Source organism: Rissa tridactyla, chromosome 2, assembly GCF_028500815.1.
Source record: "Rissa tridactyla isolate bRisTri1 chromosome 2, bRisTri1.patW.cur.20221130, whole genome shotgun sequence".
Taxonomy (NCBI): domain Eukaryota; kingdom Metazoa; phylum Chordata; class Aves; order Charadriiformes; family Laridae; genus Rissa; species Rissa tridactyla.
In genome coordinates, this window is record NC_071467.1 from 132,909,427 (window position 1) to 132,927,665 (window position 18,239).

Genomic DNA, 18,239 nt, shown 5'->3' on the forward strand with positions numbered 1-18,239 from the left:
TGGGTAAAGACTCCTCTTTATCTTCACAATAATCAGAAAACTGAGCTAATATTTGAAGTACTTCAATAATCTCCAAAGTTTTTTTGCCCAAATGTTGGTAAGCCTCTGCAGCTAGTTCCTATGCTGACCTGATTGTTTTCTTCCTTCCTCTTGGATTTGTTCATCTCTGGATACATTAAGGGTTGAGAGATGGATGTGTTTTTTCCTAGCATAGTCAGATAGTTAAAAGTATACTTGTCTGCCAAATTTACCTTTAAACACTATGTACATTTTCTGTAATTTGGGGTGAGGTGGGAGGACACGACAAATGTGTTCTCATGTGTGTATACGTATATAGTGCTCTTACTGTAAGAGGAAGTTATTGATGTACAACTGAAGGAAGAAAACAAGTACGCTAAACAAGATATATGCTTTATTTTTACTCCAAAGCCTTGCTCTTTGGAATGTTATTCATTTGGCTTCAGTTGTTTTTCTCCCTTTTAGAACTGAAATTCAGGCACTGAAATGGCAACTGCTTGGTTTCTGTTCAATAGAAGCTGCATTGGGTGAATTACTCTCACCCCTCTAGAACTGTACATGCTAATTTGTATCTATGCAGAAATTTAAAAAAAAATAGCGTTCATTGGTTCCAAATTATCATTGCAACAAAAGTATTAAGTATTCTAGATTTCAGATTGGCTTTTATTTTTAACCTCATAGATTTTCAGACAATTTTTACATTAATTAAATGTTTAAGGAATAGGAGATTTCTCAGTTTCTCATCTGCTATGAAAATTCATGGTAAAGTATTACTGTGTTTAAGGGCAGACTTAAGGTGATTGGAAAGCAAATGAACGGAAAGGGAAAAAATTAAATTGAAAGACAAGAATTGGGAATTAAAAAAAAAAGTGGGAAACATTGATGAGAACTAACACAAGCCAACATGTTCCTTAAAATTCCATTAATCGTAGTAACTAAGTGTCATGAAATAGTGGCATAGCTAATGATAATAGAGGGCTGACAGGGGAATAGAGCAAGGACTGAACGCAGAACACTTGTGACCCTATACTCTGTTGCTAGTGCAGCTTTTCTAGTGCCTTTTTCTAACAGTAACTTGAGATAAATGTAACCGCTCATATGTCTCAAATCATGAAAGGAGCCTTAAATTATGAAAGGAGTTCAAATTCTGATCCTTTTTCTTGACTGATCCTAATTACAACAGTAGTGAAATAATCTGATGGTACTTGATAGTGGCTTTAATCATCATCAGGAAACCTTTCTTCCGTTGAATCTAGTAGGATAACGTGAGATATTCAAGGCTAAGAAATGTGATATTCAGTGTAAAGTAACTCAGATTTCTCAAAATCAGATTTTGCATTTCACAAGGATATATACAATGCAGCAGTGGGTAGATGGACCCAAACACCTGCTAAAGAATATTTCATGTGCTCAATTGTGTGTCAGACACTTGGGGATGTGGTTTGTGGGACTTAACCGCCACATGGTTGCTCTGGCTGCTTTCCAAGAATAATAGTATTTGGCAAGAGGTAGAGAAATAGGGAAGTGTTCTTTTCTCTTTCGTTAAAAGTTTTGCATAAGCATGGATATATCAAGCACAGGCCAGTTTCTGTGACCTCAACATCCTGAAAATTTCCCTTAAAATTTGTCGTAGTTCAGTTTTTTCTTCAAAGACTTGAAATCGTTGGATAAATACTGCTTATGCAATTCTTACGTTCAAAATTTCACTTACAGCGCATTGGATAGCAAATTCCTGGTAATTCACTGCTATTGTGGAAATAAGTGAAATTGTTCTCTTAAAAGAAATAAAATAAGTATTGTTCAGGAAAGTCATTAGCATAGACTCTTCAGGGTTGCATATTGAGGGAAAAGCGTCTTTCATAGTACATGCAAGTCAGGTGAATGAATGCCAATATGTAGTATAACATAGTATAACACTTTTCATTTGTACAACCAGACAGTGTTTCATTCAGTGTAGCCCTTTCTCTGTAGCTAAAAGATGAGTGTAACTCCGTAAGTAAACACTCCTTTTTTTTTTCCCCTGAAAAACAGAATAAGCATTAATCTTAAGTCTTGGTAATTAATTGTAAGGTAGCAAAAAACAGAATTGGAAATTTTTTTTTTCAAGTTTAAAAATGAAGGAATCTTTGGTAGCAATGTCTTGAAGTTACTTTGCAGTTACTGTAATTTTCACAAAATTCAGATGTGCTTATAAGAGCAGATCAGTGTTCTATGGAGTTAAACTGTGAAGATTCCTATGAAGAATCTTCATTCCCTAAAATAATTCAGCAAATACGCTGGTTTTGTGAAGACTCTTTTTTTTCTGTGCGGTGCTGCTAGGGAGAAGAGGACAGCTCTCTGGAGTAAAGTGGAGGGACTCTCATGTTGGTCAGTGCTGTGGGCTAGGGACTTGAAGTTAGATGTTACTTCTTCCAGGTGTTTTAATCTCTAATTTTTGCTTTTACATCTTTGTCCCAGTAAGACCTGAGAAAGTTGTATTTTACTGTCCAATGGGAGACATTAAAAAAAAAGAAAAACATGAGCTCCCCTGCTTGACTGTATTGGTGTCTGTCAAGTGAATCGGTGTCTTCCACAGTCAAGTATGGATTCTTTCCTGTAGTGGTGTTTGTGATGAAGTCCTGCGAGACCACATATGAACTCTTACTTGGAATAAAGTCGATGAGTGTAGTTTACTGAAAATCGAGCTGTGACTTCCACAGCTGAGCTCTAGGCTACAGTCTGAGATGGCAAAATAAAATCCTTGATGCTTTCCTGCGTGCTGTGAAGATTGTACTAACTTTGAGGTATTTTCATCTGATATTGCCCGGAGATAGGAACAGTTTGGCTGTGTGCATTGTACCTGCAAAGTGGAGGTGGAGTGTGCTTGTGGTTGCCTTAGTGTCAGGGGAAATGCCCCAGGTGGGAAGCTGTCCCTGGAGCCTGTTGTACCTGGTGACAAACAATTGCACAAGGGGACAAGGGGAATGTTTACACCCAGACCAATCTTGGGAAGATGAGAGGCAGCTGTGCTCACTGCGCTGCTTGCCAAAAATGAAGGCATCTTGAGGACTTCAGTGCAAGAAGAATGCCCCATTCTCCATTTCAAGTGGCCTGTAGTCCCATGCCCATGATCCTTTCACATCCGGAAGACAAAGTTTCTCCTTGTCAGAAGGTGCTGTTCTGCCGCTTGGCTACCTCCTGCAAAAGTGACAATGGCAGCAATGTCTTTTGTTTGGTTTCCAAGGAGGCTGTCTGTGAACAAGGGATTGTCCTTAACTCATGACCAAAACATGGGCTGTCTCTCCTCCAGCCAGGCTGTGTGTGAAATATTAGCAAAGTCTCAGGAGGTTATGCTGGGCAAGGAACAGTAGGGTATCCTGTCTTCTGAATATCTTGTTCACTGGCACACTGACCACGACAGCTGGTGGTGGTTTTACCATTCAGGGACAGTTTCTGTATTTTCTGCCATTTCTGTATTTTCTTAAAACTGTGCCTCTCCCCTCATTATATTCATCTGGAGTCGGGACATCAGTTACGACCTGGTACAATTGGGCAGTGGTGGTGGGCAGTAACTCTTCAGCCCTCAGTTGTGACAGCCCATTTAGTGAAGCTTCTCCTGCAAGCTCGGTTCTGAGGAGCTGCCCTTGGGTGCAGGCACAGCGAACAGTGCAAAGGGGGAAAAAGACATTGTGCTAAGAGACAGGGAGGGAGGGAGATAGTTAGGGTCCCAAAAAGGGAATAAAGACAAGGAGGTCGGTCAGAAGAATAAAAAGTAGGAAAAATGGACAAGGTTTTTAAAGGTGGAAATGAAGTAAGAAGGGAGAAAAAGGCGTGCACATCAGAGAAGGAGCCACAGAGCCCTGTGATACTTGGTGTGTGATGCTGAGGGACTTTTGTGAGTTTGGTGGTTTTCTTGGTCTTGGTGTGTGGATGGTGTGAAAAACTGGTGCGTTTAGTGTCGTCACTAAACAAGGGAGGGGAAAAAATAAAAGATACCTGTCTTTAGTTATAAATTTGTTCTTAATAAGTTAATCTATGAAGGAACCTACTTGTTTGCTCCAAAAACCCTTCAAGGCCTGGCCAGTAGTGAGGTAAAAATGAAGCTGATAGGAAATTTGGAACGAGTATTTAATTCTACTAGAAATTCCTGTTGTAGATATGGCTGGCATAAAGTGACTGTACTGGATCTCATCACAGTTATAAAACAGAGGGTATGTGCTTTTTTTCTTGAATTAATTCATCACCAAAACTCACATTAACTTATACCTACAGCTTTCAAACATCTAAACTCTGCAGACCAAAGCAACGCTCATAATTTTGTCACAACAGGCCCCTGTGCAGGCAATGTATAAAACCCGTCCTTCGCTTCTTTGTACAACCATTGTCCAAAATGGACACAGATGACAAAGCGCTTCTTTTTATTGCTTTGTGTTGTAAGTGAAACAGGAATCTAATGCATTACGGTTTATCAGGAAAAAATGCTAAGACAAACTATATACCCTGGATATTTTTGGAAATATTTCATTACAGACTTGGAATTTAAGCTATGATGATACTGATGATATATTTGGAAATAAAAGCTCATTACATCTGTTTTCACCACAGGAGTAGAGACCACATCCTGGTGAAATGTCGTATGACTAATTTAATTTTTACAAGTGACTACTTAATTGCAATTTCTAAATAGTTTTCCATGATGGTATGCTATGCAATAGCTGTTTCTTGGTTAAGTTTGTGGGTTACATGCATTGTTTCTTGGTTATGCTTATGTTAATTCAGGATTAGGGGATGGGTAAGACAGAGGGGATGCTTATCTGCTAAGTGGAAAAGCATATCTACTCTCTGATGATTTCTTCTGATTAAGAAATCATTTCCAAGTTTCTATCAAAAATAAGAAGAGCAACTGCAAAGCAGGGAGCAGCTATTAGCCTGGGAAGTGAGATAAGCCCGGATTTCCAGTTATGTTCCAATTCTGTTTCCTGGGGTCCACTTCATTCTTGTGGAGACCTTCCAAATGGTGCATTTTGTGATAGTGCAACCCGAAAGCACTCCCTTTCCAGCCAGACTGGAAGATTGCCTGTGCATCTGCCTTCACCCTAAATGGTCTCTCTCCTAACAAATTGCGTTTTCTTTTATAGTCCCATCCCAGGTCACTGGGCTTTATGATTAGGAGGGGTGTAGATCTGGCGATTTGAGGGACATCTTTGAACTTCATTGTATTTGTTGATGTGTGCTAATGTGGGATCCACAGGCATAGTCAATATACAGTCCCTTTTCCCTTTACATCTCTTTCCAGAGTGTTCGAAGTGGAAGAGGAGACAAAGACACTTGCTGTGCAGGAGTGGTGGTGTAGTAGCTAATTTTTGTCTTTTGAGGTCGTTTGAGCTGAGGACAGGACTTTGAGCTTTCCCTAGGTGATTTTACTTTTGTGTGTGTGTGTGTGTAACAGCTCTAAGTGATTCTCTCAGGTAATGCTAATGGAATTTGCCTATACATCATATTGTCCATGTTTATATGTCACAGAATATAGAACTGTATTAATACATAAGTTCAAAGGGATAAAGAAACAACTGATCATAAATACATTTGCTGTTACTGAAACCAGTCAGAATTTTGCCCTCAGTGCAGTTGAAATGGAATAAAATCTTGAAAATGCTGTAAGCACTGTCTGGTAGAAATAAGTATGACAAGGCAAGTCCAATCTCACTTTTCTGAATGTGCAGATCAGTGTTTAATTTTTTAAAAATAGATTTTCTCATGAAAGATTTAATCTTCTTAGATTCTGGTCACTCAGTAGAAATTCAGATGATTGCAAAATTTCTGTAGTGTGTTTTCTGATGACCACCAAAGTCAGTCTTGAAAGTGTACTGAGATTTGGCTAGATGCGTTTGGATTACAGGGATTCATTGGTTCAGGGAGGAAATGTTGGAGCCTGCAGAGGTTGTGTTTTCTGGGGCTGAGCAGGTGCGTTTTGGTTTTCCTCTTATCAAGAAGAATAAAGAAAAAAATTCACGGGTAGAGATCAGAAATTGTTATCTAGTAATTCTAGTCAAGAAGCAAGGGTTTTCAGAAAGCTTCCCACTCAGTATCACAAAGTTTGTAGTCATACATATATATCTATTTTGCAGCACTTCTTGATCATTAGGATCTGACTGATGTATATATAGTATTGTATACTTTGTATGCTTTCCACCATTTTTTCTTTTAAATTGAATGCAGAAAAGATTATTAGTCACAAATAACAGTGGCAAACTTAGGGAGTTTCCCATTGAGCTAAGCCAACCTAATGGCTCATTACTGCTGAAAAGTGATCCTGAAATCTTCCATCTCTTGTAGCACCAGCTCCGTCTTGCTAACTTCACTTGCCATTGGCCAGTAATAAAATCTGTGAGGGTACTAGAGATGCAGACAGTCTCTTTCAAGCAGCTGGTGTTCTTTACGCCAAAATTTAGTGTTTACATCACTACATAGGCTTACTGGGCAGGGGATGGTACTGCAACCTGGGAAGTGAATCAGGCTGAAACGCTTTGTTTTCCTTTCTTTTTTTTTATTTTTTGTTTAAGTTTCTTACCTGTCTACTGAAAAAGTATGGTTAAATAATAGGAAAATGATACTTCAGACTGTCATTGCATAAAAAGAAAAAAAAGTAATTTTGCATTACAGATTACTTCAGTACTAGGTTGCATTCTGTCTTTTTAATTTTTTTTCTCTCTTATCTAGCATTTTAATGTCATGTCCGCAGCACCGAGGAATATTTTGTTTCTCATCTTTAACCCTGTCTCTTAGTACCGTGGGCTTTTTCTTGCATACTGTAGAGTGTATGTATGCTATTTAGCATAGCTTTACCCTCTTCCTGCATTGGGAAAGCCAATTCAGGATGAAGTGAGTTAGTAATCCTTTGGGCATTCTGAAATCTCTGTGTGAGGTTAACAAGTAGAGATGCAGTGGGAACACGGGGAAGGGCTAGCTAGGATCTGCGGGGAGAGGCTGGTCCTCAACAGCAGCAGCCAAAATGTTTCTTTGCTGGGTAGTTTCTTAGGTTTTTATAAGCAATTATTAGCAGGTCTTTTTGGTTTTGGGGTATTTTTGACTTGCTCTGTGAGTTAGCTGTCAGTCAGGAGGAGCTTTCTTCAATAGAAGTGTTAAGGTATTTAATTGTTGCTAAAAGTAGCACAGTTATTTTTGAGGATTGATTTATTAAAGTTAGGAGTGCTTATTTTTACTACTGTTGTGGGTTTTATGTGTTTGCGCTGCTCTGCCAACTAAAATAAATGTCCGTGCGTGTTTATTGGTTGCTGTAAAATACTTTCTGCACAGCAAACTGGAAAAAGGACGGTAAGTTGGTTAGTCTGAGAGGCCCCGTGACATGCTCAGCCGTGTTTAGTTCTCCTCTGATTTCCAGGTGAATTCCCCACCGCAAGTCTTCATGTGCCACAAGCACCAATGAGTGTAGATTTCAGCAAGTGGTGCTTATCCTGGGGACAGTCCCTGACGTTGGCACAGTGACAGCAAGACGATGGCCAGCAGGGCAGCTGAAGTACCCTGAGAATTGTGGGTGGCCGCGGAGCAGCCACAGGTAAAATGATGGCAGCTCAGGAGCAGCATCAGCGATACCTGTCGCCCCAGGAAGGACTTGAAGTTGACCTCCCCGACCAGCAAGTGGTGGTCTTTGCTCATCTTCTGCATCCTAAAATGTGGTGGTATTTACATCTTCATTCGAATGGCAGACAGCCTGGGGTGGCCACCACCTGAAGGATGTCGGTGGGAAGCGTGGAAACCTGTCTAGTAATTGTGTGAGATTTCAGTACCTTGTATCTCAGATGCCTCTTGGAATTCAAGGAGGAAATCAGTGTGAGTTTGTTTAGCTGCAGTGTACATAGTAACTAATGGTGATCTCGGGCAACCACCCACTACTGGGTGAGGTGAGACCAGGATTTTGGTCTGTCTTTCTTTCATTTTTTTTTCCCCTCTCTGTTCTCACATAGTAATAATAAAGTCCTTGAAAGGTCAAACATAGAATCCTCGCTCGGGTCTCATAGCTATTATGGGCATAACAAGGGCCAGAATGGTCTCTAACCAAACAGTCACTAAGAAAATCTCTGTGAAGGTAAGCTGTGAAAAAAACAAACCAGGCTTTCCTGTGTCTCCTACAGCATGTGCCAGGACAGCTAAAGCAGGTTCTCCTGTGTTGCGAGAAAAACCCATTCACCACAGGCATCTTGAAGGCCACTGCTTTGAGGTCTCCTCCTTCCTTCTTGAGATGTTGCACAACTCAAGACGTAGGTTTTACCATATTGGGCAAAGCCATGGTTTGTTGTGTTTTGAGCCTCTGAGATGCGGGCTCTGGGTGAACTGGTCACTGTTTTGGCATCCCCAGCAGTGAAATGCGCGTGTGGATGATCGGATCACTCAGGAAGAGGAGAATTTACTGACATCCTTATCCACATTCCAGGGCATGCCTTTCATCTCCTCATCTGCACCACCATGCTGCGTGAAACCGAGGGCAATTAATGTTCCACCATTTGTAGGGACAAAGCTCAAGGGGCTCTGGCTGCTTCCATCCTTTGTGTGGGCTGTGAATTCCTCTGAGTTTGGGTGTATGCGGTACCTGCACAGCCACAATGAAGTAGGTGATACAGCTAAGGAATGTTTCAGCGGTTGGGTACTCAGGCTAATGATGTGGGTTGGTTTTTTTGTGGTTTGGTTTGTTGTTCTTTTTTTCCTCTATAGGATATTCAAGAATTTGCATTCACATTGTATGGCCTGTCCATGCTAGTGGAATATAAATGCCAAAAGACACGCATTGGATAGTCAAGAGTCATTGACATCTCAGCAGCAATGTGTTGATGTATATCACCTAAGGAAAGAACCTAAGATTATTTTTTTTCTGCTTCTTGGGGAAGGGGGGAGAGACGCTTAATCACACTTGGAAAATTCCCTTGAATGATAGCAGTAAGTCTAATAGATGACAGTATTCAGCTGTTAATTTGGTGTCTTACCATGTTATTCGCTTAAAAGAGATGGCTTGCCTTGTAAGCATCTGCTTAAAAACAATTACAATTTTATGGAGTGTTGTTTATTAAATATAGGGCACTCGTTTGTTTCTCAAGAGCAATGATGCTTTATCGTGTTCATTCTGAAGTGCCATGTGCAGTGCATCTGGTTCCCTTATATCCCATTTTAAGAATTACATGTTGATCAAGCTGTCTGTATGTGTGTAGGTATGTGCTATGTAGATAACTGACCTGATAATACAGATAAAATTTAAAGTCTTGAAAGTGGTTATTTTGATAATTGCAGGTATTAAAAGTTGGATGTATTAGAGTTCCTTATTTAAAGTTCAAACAGGTTATACAGGTGTGTTTTTTTTTTAAATCAGCTTTTATTTCTTCTAAAAATATAAATAAGTCATAAATACCATCTCTCAAATATTTTAAAAGTATAAGTTATACAACAATTATTCTGGCTTCTGAAAATATTTTTTTTAATACATATTAAATAAGTTGATGTTCTGAAGAGTACCATTAGAAATGAAATAAAATAGGTCCTCTGTTTAAATTATTTCTAAATATTGAAAATATAAATAGGAAACATTAGAAACGAATAAATATTTTAAATACAATAAATAGGTTCCTGGAAGGAAATGAGAATATATATAAATGCAAACCATTGTTACTCTTTCTGGTTCTTAAAACAGAACAACACTGTCATCTGCCACATGACAGATTTGTAACAAAGGACTGTGCCTGAATTAAAACATTCAGGCACTGAAACTCCTGGTGTTTTTCAAATAGCGAACGGCCCTCACGGTTTTCTCCATAAACGAAGTAAAGTCTCGGAGGATGAGGTGGACAGTGATTTTCTCTATCCAGGTCTTATCGGACTTCAGCTTTGCGCGGAGCGACTCCTGGGTAGCTGGGTCGGGGATGATCACTTCATTGGGGTTTATCACCTGTGAAAAAGACAATATTGGGGTGCCCCGGTTAAAACATTGTAATGGAGCTTGTTGGAGAGCATCGGTTGATATGGAGAATATGTTCCCGACCAGCTGCGTATCCACCCTTTCTGTACCTCCCTGGGACGTGCGCCTCCCTACAGCTCTGCCTCTGCAGTGGGGTTTCTGGTACCTCGGCACCCGCTACGATCACAGCCGGAGAATCCGAGGGTCTCATCTGATCTATGCTGTTCGTTCTGCTTTGAATGCAACATCTGGCATTGCGGTCCAACACGCTGCACTGATCAGATCAATACACCCCTCCTGCTACCTGCCCGCCCTGCGGTTACTTGGGAAGATGCTGAGCGTGATTTGTCCTAACCTGTACTGGCTGCCGCATCCTGAGTCATGAGTTAATTAGACAACATTGAAGTACTCTCACATTTTGTAGACTGACAGTTTCCAAAGATGTCAAACTTGTTTAGCTGCTTAATTCTTACTTTCCAGGCATTTAGGCATGTGGAAGACTAAGTGTCACCAACTTTCACTGGTGTGCAGGGTCCTCCTACCTGCGAGATGAGTAAAAGGAGCCGTGTACCTGATGCTGACTGACAGCGCCGGGCACCTCGTACCCAAGTGCCTTCTAAGAACTTGTCCCATGAAATGGGTAGGCAACTTCTGAAAATGGGACTTACTCACCCAAATCTTGGAGGTGTTTTAGATTATTTGGGGTCTAGAAGCCTAACAATAAAGTATCTACTTCATCCTATTCCATTCTCTTCATCCTACTCCACTCTATGATTCTATGATCCTGGTTATGGGATCTACCCTTTAATAAGAGACAAGAGCATGTACCACCTCCTTCTGGAACATCTTTTTTTCTTTTGTGAAATTCAGTAAGAAAAGAGTATTCTTTCTGTCCAGACTACTTGGAAGTGGATTCTGATGGCACGCTGGTAGATCCAACTCCTTGTTGCATGCTGTAAAAGTTTGTGTCTGGATATCCAGACAGGTATCGTGCTGATGGATCTACCTGACCACAAGTGACAGATTCTGTCCTTGCTCTCCTTGCCTTAAATAACAGATAGACTTCTCTCGTAAAGAAAAATTTCCAACCTGGAGATCAAGACTCCTCTTTTTCCTCAAAATCTCTGTAGTTTCTCTAAGTACAGGTTTTGCTTTTGACCGTTGTGTTTAATTCTGCCTGTTCCGATTACCTCAGTTTAATTTTCAAAAAAGGCTAATCTCCCCCGGTTATGAAACGAACTTTCTACAAACTAATATATCAAGTTGGAACAAGTATTCAGCTGCTGTCTTATGATGGGACTATTCTTCTTAGCTAGTACAGTGTGGAAAAAAAAAAAAAAAGGCAGTTCAGCTCCCTTTCACTTAAAGAATGTTGGACATAAATAAATGTGTTAGGAAAGGTACAGCAAACACACAATGGGCTTTTCAAACACCAAAAAACACCCTGAAGGAAACAATGCCTGGAGATTTCTGCAGTCCTTACTCACCTGGGTGGTTCTTACTCAGGCAAATAGTTTCCCTGATGACGATGTATTCATGTTCAGGGTTATTAACGTGAGTAAGAACTGCAGGAATGAAGTGAATTTTTGAAGTGCGGTCTTTCAAAGCTCTCCAAAACATAGGAAATGACTATCAGAAATGAACAGCATTTAGTTTACCGAATCCAAAGAGAATTGGGTGTTTGTAAAAAAGGAAGATTTGTTTTTTCATGCTGATTGCAAGCGAAAAGTGTGCTTTTCAATAGGCAGCACCTTTTATTTAGTCGAGTTATTAATTTATGTTCTGAATTTAACTGCCTTCCTTGATTTTTAAGCTGCTGCTATCTCAATATACCGTACAACTTAGCTTAAAAGTTTGTTTTGGAGAGTTTTAAAGATTAACAATATTATAAATGTATTTGCTTCTATTTATGTATCTTTTTTTTCCAAAAAAAAAAAAAAAAAGTTATTTCTACTTCTTGAGGGGTTGCAACATTAGAAGGTTTGGACCGAACTGCAGTTCTGCAACTAGGAACAAACTCACTGAGAAATATTTCTATCAGCCAGGCAGTATTAATGTATTTGTTCTTAAAACAGTATGACGCATTTAATTGTTGGTTTGGGAATTAGAAATGACAATGGAAAGTAGGAAGAAGAGTTGTTTCTTTAAGAAAAGTAAACAAAACCTTGTAAAACCTGTAAGTTAGTCATAAGGGGAAGCATCTGAGCGTAAGGAGCCATCACCTGTTTCCGCTGAGAGAAATGAAAGCGGGAAATGTCCATCTTCACATAGCGTCCCATTTCTCTGACTACACATCCATGGTAAGCCGTAACAATTATCGGAGTGAATTTAAAACCAACTCACCATCTGTCTTATGGTACGTGCCAGGTGCTCTGTACTGTAGCACAGCAATTCCACGTTTCCCTTTTCGCTAGTAAAAGTTTCTCGTACGTATTCAAGGTATGTCTGAAATGTGTAAAGCCCGCTGGAGATTTTCCTCAAGCATTTATCCTGAAATGAGAGGAAGGCGAGAAAGTCACTTACAGCTCAGCAATGCCTCGATCGCGACGGTGCGTGTCCAGCGCAGGTAAGCGGATGATGCTTATACAGAGCGCGGGGGTCTGTGCCGCCCCGAAGCCAGCTGGAGCCGGCACAAATCTTTAGGTCAACTTCTGCAGGTTTTTTTGGAGCAGGCAAAAAAAGTACCGCTGGGGCTTATTGCCCTAGGTATACGGGGTTAGAGAAGAAAGGAGAGCGGTTCCTTGCCTCATCGAAGCCGGCGAGCAGACACCCATCTTCCTCCGTCACCTTGGGGAGGTTGAGGTGGTTCTGGGCGAGCATTTCCATGCTGTTCTCGCAGACGGTGAACTTCTCGCACATCTGGGGAGAGACACCAAGAGCTTTCATCGCACCTCGCCCGGAGGCTGCCCCCTGACCCCGGGCCGGCTGTGAACGAGTGTACGACCACCCCTCAGCGCCCCCCCCCCCCCCCCCCCCCAGGGCCGCCCCGTAACCCACCTCCTCCTTCAGCTGGGCCGCCCGGGCGTGCAGCAGCCGGGCCAGCCGCAGGCTGTCGGGCAGCGCCGCCCGCCGCCCCGCCGCTTCCTCCAGCTCGGCCTCCCCCGAGGAGTCGGCGGCGGGCAGCGGGGCGGCGGCGGCCCGCGGCAGCAGCAGCAGGAGCAGGAGCAGCAGCAGCGGCAGGACGGCGGCGGCGGCGCGGAGGGCCGGCGGGCGGCGGCGGCGGGGGGGGGCTCGGTCGCGGTCGCATTCGCAGCTCTGGGGAAACTTCATGGTGCGGCTCTTCGGCTGCGGCCCCGGCCCCTTCTCGTCGGCGAGGCTGGCGGGTTGAATGAGCTCCGGGCATCCCTGAACGTGTATTTATCGTGGGGGCTTCGAGATTATTCATGGCCCGGGAAAATCCGGGTTGGGAACCCGGGGGTGTGTGCGCGGCTCAGGGCGCCGGGCTTGACACAGCGCTCGCCCCGTCCGAGCGCGGCGGGATTGTGAAACGGAGCCGGGGGGGGGAGCCCGGGGGGGGGGGGGGAGGGGAAGGGGGGGGGGCGCCCAGCCGAGAGCGGCCGGCGACAGCATGAAGTCATCCGGCTCTGCACCGTAACTCCTTGAGAGCCGGGCTACCCCCCCCCCCCCCGCCCCCCTCCGCTCCGCCGCCGCCGGCTCACCTGCCCCCCTTCAACCCCCCCGGCACCGGGGTCCGGGGTCCCGCTGCCTCGGAGCCCGCCAGCTCCAGACGCACAGAAAGTCTCAGAAATCATACCTACCTACCTACCTACCTATGTGTGTACATGCTTTACGTATTTTCATGTATTTTATACGCTTTCATGTATTTTAATATTTTCACGTGTTTTAATGTTTTATAAATTCGGTGTTATGCGTATTTATCTCCATATTTTAGCTATTTTAATTATTTATATACGTGAAACTAAATGCGCACGTTTAGGGGCTGGGTGTGTGTAAGCCCTAAGTTGCCCCATGCCCTGTGAACTCCCGTCTGGAAATACACCACGTCCATACACTTTAAATGCACAGGGAATGGGCCAAAGCCAGCTCCTACAGCTCCAGCAGGAGGGTGGCTGCAGGAAATGCCACAAAGTTCCCTGTCTGCCGCCTTATCTCTTTCTGCCTACCTGGGAGGTGTTCGTGGGGGGAATTTTCACCTTTCACAGAGGGACTCTCTACCCGGGGCGAGTGTCCCCGTTTGGCTCAAGCATGTAGAGCATGGACTGAGTCAAATTGTGCAAGGCACGCTGACATTGAACTTTTGGAATGTCTTGAACTGAGTTCTTTTTAAATGAAACCGGTGCTGTTTTCTCATGTAAGGAAGGCCAGAGAAAGACCTGATTCGGCTTCGGGAAGTGCCAACAGGAGGGCGCAGAACGGGAAGAATAGAACATGGGGCATAAGAGAGATGATAGAGACACAATACAGTGACTGAACTTGGGTCATTTGGACTCTCCCTTTAAAAAAAACAGGTACTACTAATTCATTTTCTAAGAACAGCCTGGATAGAGAGCCTCAGGAAAGAAACAGGGTACTACTGTTTTTTTATTTGATGTCCTGTTCTGCCAGTAGTGGAAAGGCAGCGGCAGTAATTTTGCCCAGTGGAGAGATATCAACGCTGAAACGAAAGTGCGAGAGAGTGGTTTCCATCAGCAGCAATCGGTCTCAGCCCAGTTCCCTGAGCGCAGCACAGGGGAGCCATAGAAGTAATCTCCTGTAACGTTAGCTCTCCCTCACCAGGTCTGTGGCTTGAGGCATAAGAATAAAGCATACCACTAACGGTATGTTTGACTAGTATCAAATTAAAGCATCCTGTTGCAAGGTGCCAAAGGATTAAAACAGCCAGCCCAGATGAGCTCAGTTCTCCAGACAAGCCCGGTATTCGCCTTCTGATAACCATCAGGGGCAGATACAGCAGGGTCGGGAACTCCTGGGAGCATGTGGACGTACATGTCTCGGAGAAGCATTTCCTTCCACTGCCAGCGGGCTCATGGGCTGTTCGCTACAGACAGTCAAACTTTTCCTCACCCAAGTGAAAATACCGACTATTCCTAAAATCACCAGAGCTTGGTAGAAGACTGCATATCTTTAATAATGTCTTTTTCAGCAGGCATTCTGTTAGTCTTGTTTGTAGCTCTGTAATTTTTCATTTTGTAGCCATATTTTGTGAGTTGTCTTTTTCTCCTTGTGTTGTGAGAATGTTTGTTCCTTAGCAATTTCCAGAGAACCTTTTTGTGCTGAACATTGTTATACAGGGATCAGTCTTGCTGAGGTGTGTAGTTACATCTTCACATCTTCAGAGTGAAATGAAAGCAAATTTCAACTGCCGTTCCTCATCTAAAAGTCTCTAAGCCTTCAGTTATTGTCTCCTTTTGCATTTTTTTTTTTTTACTCTTTTACATGATTGTCCGTGTGACTTTTCATAAGTACAAAGTATACTTACACGCCCCAGTGGAAGTTGCTCATTAATGCCTTAGAAACTCAGTTTGATAATCTCGGACAAAGCGTAGCATTCCAGGGAAGGAGGAACTCAAATTTACACAATAGCATTAAAATACTTCTGCTATCACTCTGCACGGCTTTGTGTGGAAAACCACTTTTTTAATTGGTGCTGCACATAAAAGAAATACTTTGCGCTGCTCTATCTGTAATAATGGTTAAAGTTTGGGGAGGGCTTAAATGGGGTCAATTAATCCACACTGTACTACACTGAGTTACACTGATTCATCAGTGGCCACATTGTTCAAAATCTGGTAAACTCTGAACAAGCAGCACTTGCTCATGAGTGAGCTACAGGTCAGGAGATTTGCCTGTTGGTACTTTAAAATGTCTAAGTAGTATTACTGAGACTCTTAGGTATAATTTCTCCATACAGAGGAATTTCTTTCCGGTATGGCATCTTTGTAATACTGCAGGTTACTGCTCTTGTATGCTTTTATTGCTATAGTTCTTCATTTCACTGTACAGGTCCTTTTTTTCTTGTCATTTATGCTAGAAGCCAGGTGGCTGCATCCTGATGTACAAAACTTACCTAAGGTGGGATTTCAGTAATTCTCAGTGTTTATCCAACTTTTTCTTCTGTCTGAGCAATGAGCCTTACTACTGTACATTTCCGTGGGAGCAGAGGAGCCAGTTCTGAATGTTGTAAGAGGATCTCTCCTCTCAGACTGTCCACACGTGAAAATTACTCCCTGTTACAGTCGAGGGTGAGTTATAGCCAGGGAGCCGATCCAGGATCATCCCGTGTGTCAAACTCTGTTTTCTAGGATCAGCGTGGGTCTCACAGACCCGATCCAGAACAGGTTCTCTTTCTTCTAGAATTGCTCTGCCTGGGCGCAAGCCCATGCCACTTTTCCTCCTGATAACCCAGGAGATCTGCAGACGGGAGGCTGTTTTCAGGAGAGGTGGGTGACACCAGCATGGAAACGCTACTGCTGCTGAAGAATTCAGCAATCTGCAGAGCTGTCATGGTCAAAGCTTGTCACCCCTCTTCTGTCAGCCATCAGGCACATGTCTGCAAGGAGCCCCACCTGGGCTGAAGGTAAAACCCCAGTGCTGCTGGCAGCACCAGGAGACCTTGCTTGCCGAATGCTGCGAGTCAACAAAAGGACTATATAAATGGCATTCCTAGATGGAAAAATAAGGTCTTTTAATAAAGTGAGAGAATTACTAGGGCTGCAGTATGTTCTACTGTGATTTATTTGTGTGTTTGGTTTGGCTGTTTTTTCTTCCTAATAATCTCCACTATTCTACAGTAGTAATACAAACCACTAATGTTTATTTGGAGAATACAGCTTCAGATTGTGCTGTTGATAACAGGAGAAGCAATACAACTAAAAATGTGGTGTTCTTCTGTAAAAGTGTTAGTTTGTGTGTGGAAGAAAACGTCAATTTTTGGTAGACCATTCAAGTGGGATCCTGATAATGACTAAACAAATAGATTCCAAATGTCTTGAGTGAGGTGAAAAGCTGATATCCAGTTCCCCTAACATATTTTTGGTTTAATGCCTCAACGCTTGCAATGAGGGATCTTGAGTTCCTACAGATCTTGTAAGAAATGGAGATGAGTTCTTTGTAGTCCATCGAGATGTCAACACTTCAACCATTCCAGAGCTCATTTATTTTAAGAATCTCGATATTGAGCATGCACTGACATTACAGGGTCTGTAAATGTTTATGTGCTTCTCCTCTACATTTTGATGGTACAAAGCATTAGTAGTATCAACTTCAACAGTCTCCATCAAATATCCCAAGCTTCAAAAACTCTTTTTTTTTTTTTTTTGCTCGTGCATTTTCAAATGAACGGTCACCACGGGCTCTGCCGAGAGCTTGAATGTGTCGGTGTCAAACCAAGCTGCCCTGTGCTGTATTTAAAGTGAACAGGTTGAACAGGCCATTAATATCCTGTGTTCGTGTTTCTTATAAGCAAACATTGCTTTGGGGAGCTGCGTGTCACCGAGGAGCGCTGGTACACTGGACTAACGGCCTTTTGCTTTTGCCGCTTTGCAAGTTCTTTGGTTCTCTGTTGGTTGTTTGCCAGGGAACTGCAGAGTTGTTTGGGGATTTTTTGGTGAAAAACTCTGTGGATTGCTCATTTTTCTTCCCTAAAGGCAGACTTGCATAATTTTTAAACAAGACTAGGATGTGTAGTAACAGACTTAAATGATTTACTTGAGTATATTACGTGCAAATACCATGAATTTCCATGCCTTAAGCTAAATCAGAAGTTTAGAGGAAAAAATTCTTAGTTAGCTTTGAATGATGTCCTGATTTTCAGCCTTATCTTCTCAGCCTCGAGAAGAGAAATCATGCCATGGTCTCCTCTAGTCAACTTCCATGCTGGCGGCTATGCAGTCTTAGGTGAAAGAGGTCCTGGAGATAACTGGTCTTGGGGAGTATCTGAATGCCACAGGTCACAGACACACCTCCTTCAAATAAAAATGCTTGCAGGCATTTTAACTCCAGAAAGGGAATATTGTAACACTCACCAGTGAACCTAGATGTGTACTAGGAGCACTTTGCTGCTGTGGCTGCACTGATAAACAGCATCAGAAAGCGATTGCACAAACTTTTCTCATGGAAAGAAGGTAGCTCTTGCTTTGTCTCCATCACAGCGCCGTGTGCCTGATGTGGTGGGTGATGCCTCTTCACTGGGCTGCATGAGGCACCAGCGCAGAGAACTGGCCGAGTTAGAAATACCCCAGTGGCCTTTTCTCTTTCACAAGCACGATACCTCTATGCTGCCTGTCATCTGGCTTGTTTGTGATCATCGCCCACTATGGCC

The 18,239-nt window shown here is 42.7% G+C and overlaps 1 protein-coding gene across 1 annotated transcript; it reads right to left on the minus strand.

Moving 5' to 3' along the window:
* Positions 1-9,757: 9,757 nt before the first annotated feature.
* IL6 (interleukin 6) lies at positions 9,758-13,228 on the minus strand. Its single transcript, XM_054190591.1, has 4 exons — positions 12,956-13,228; positions 12,704-12,817; positions 12,302-12,448; positions 9,758-9,949 (listed from the first exon to the last, which is right to left on the minus strand). The coding sequence occupies exons 1-4, from the start codon at positions 13,226-13,228 to the stop codon at positions 9,758-9,760; spliced, it is 726 nt and encodes a 241-aa protein (XP_054046566.1).
* Between the last annotated feature and the right edge of the window lie 5,011 nt (positions 13,229-18,239).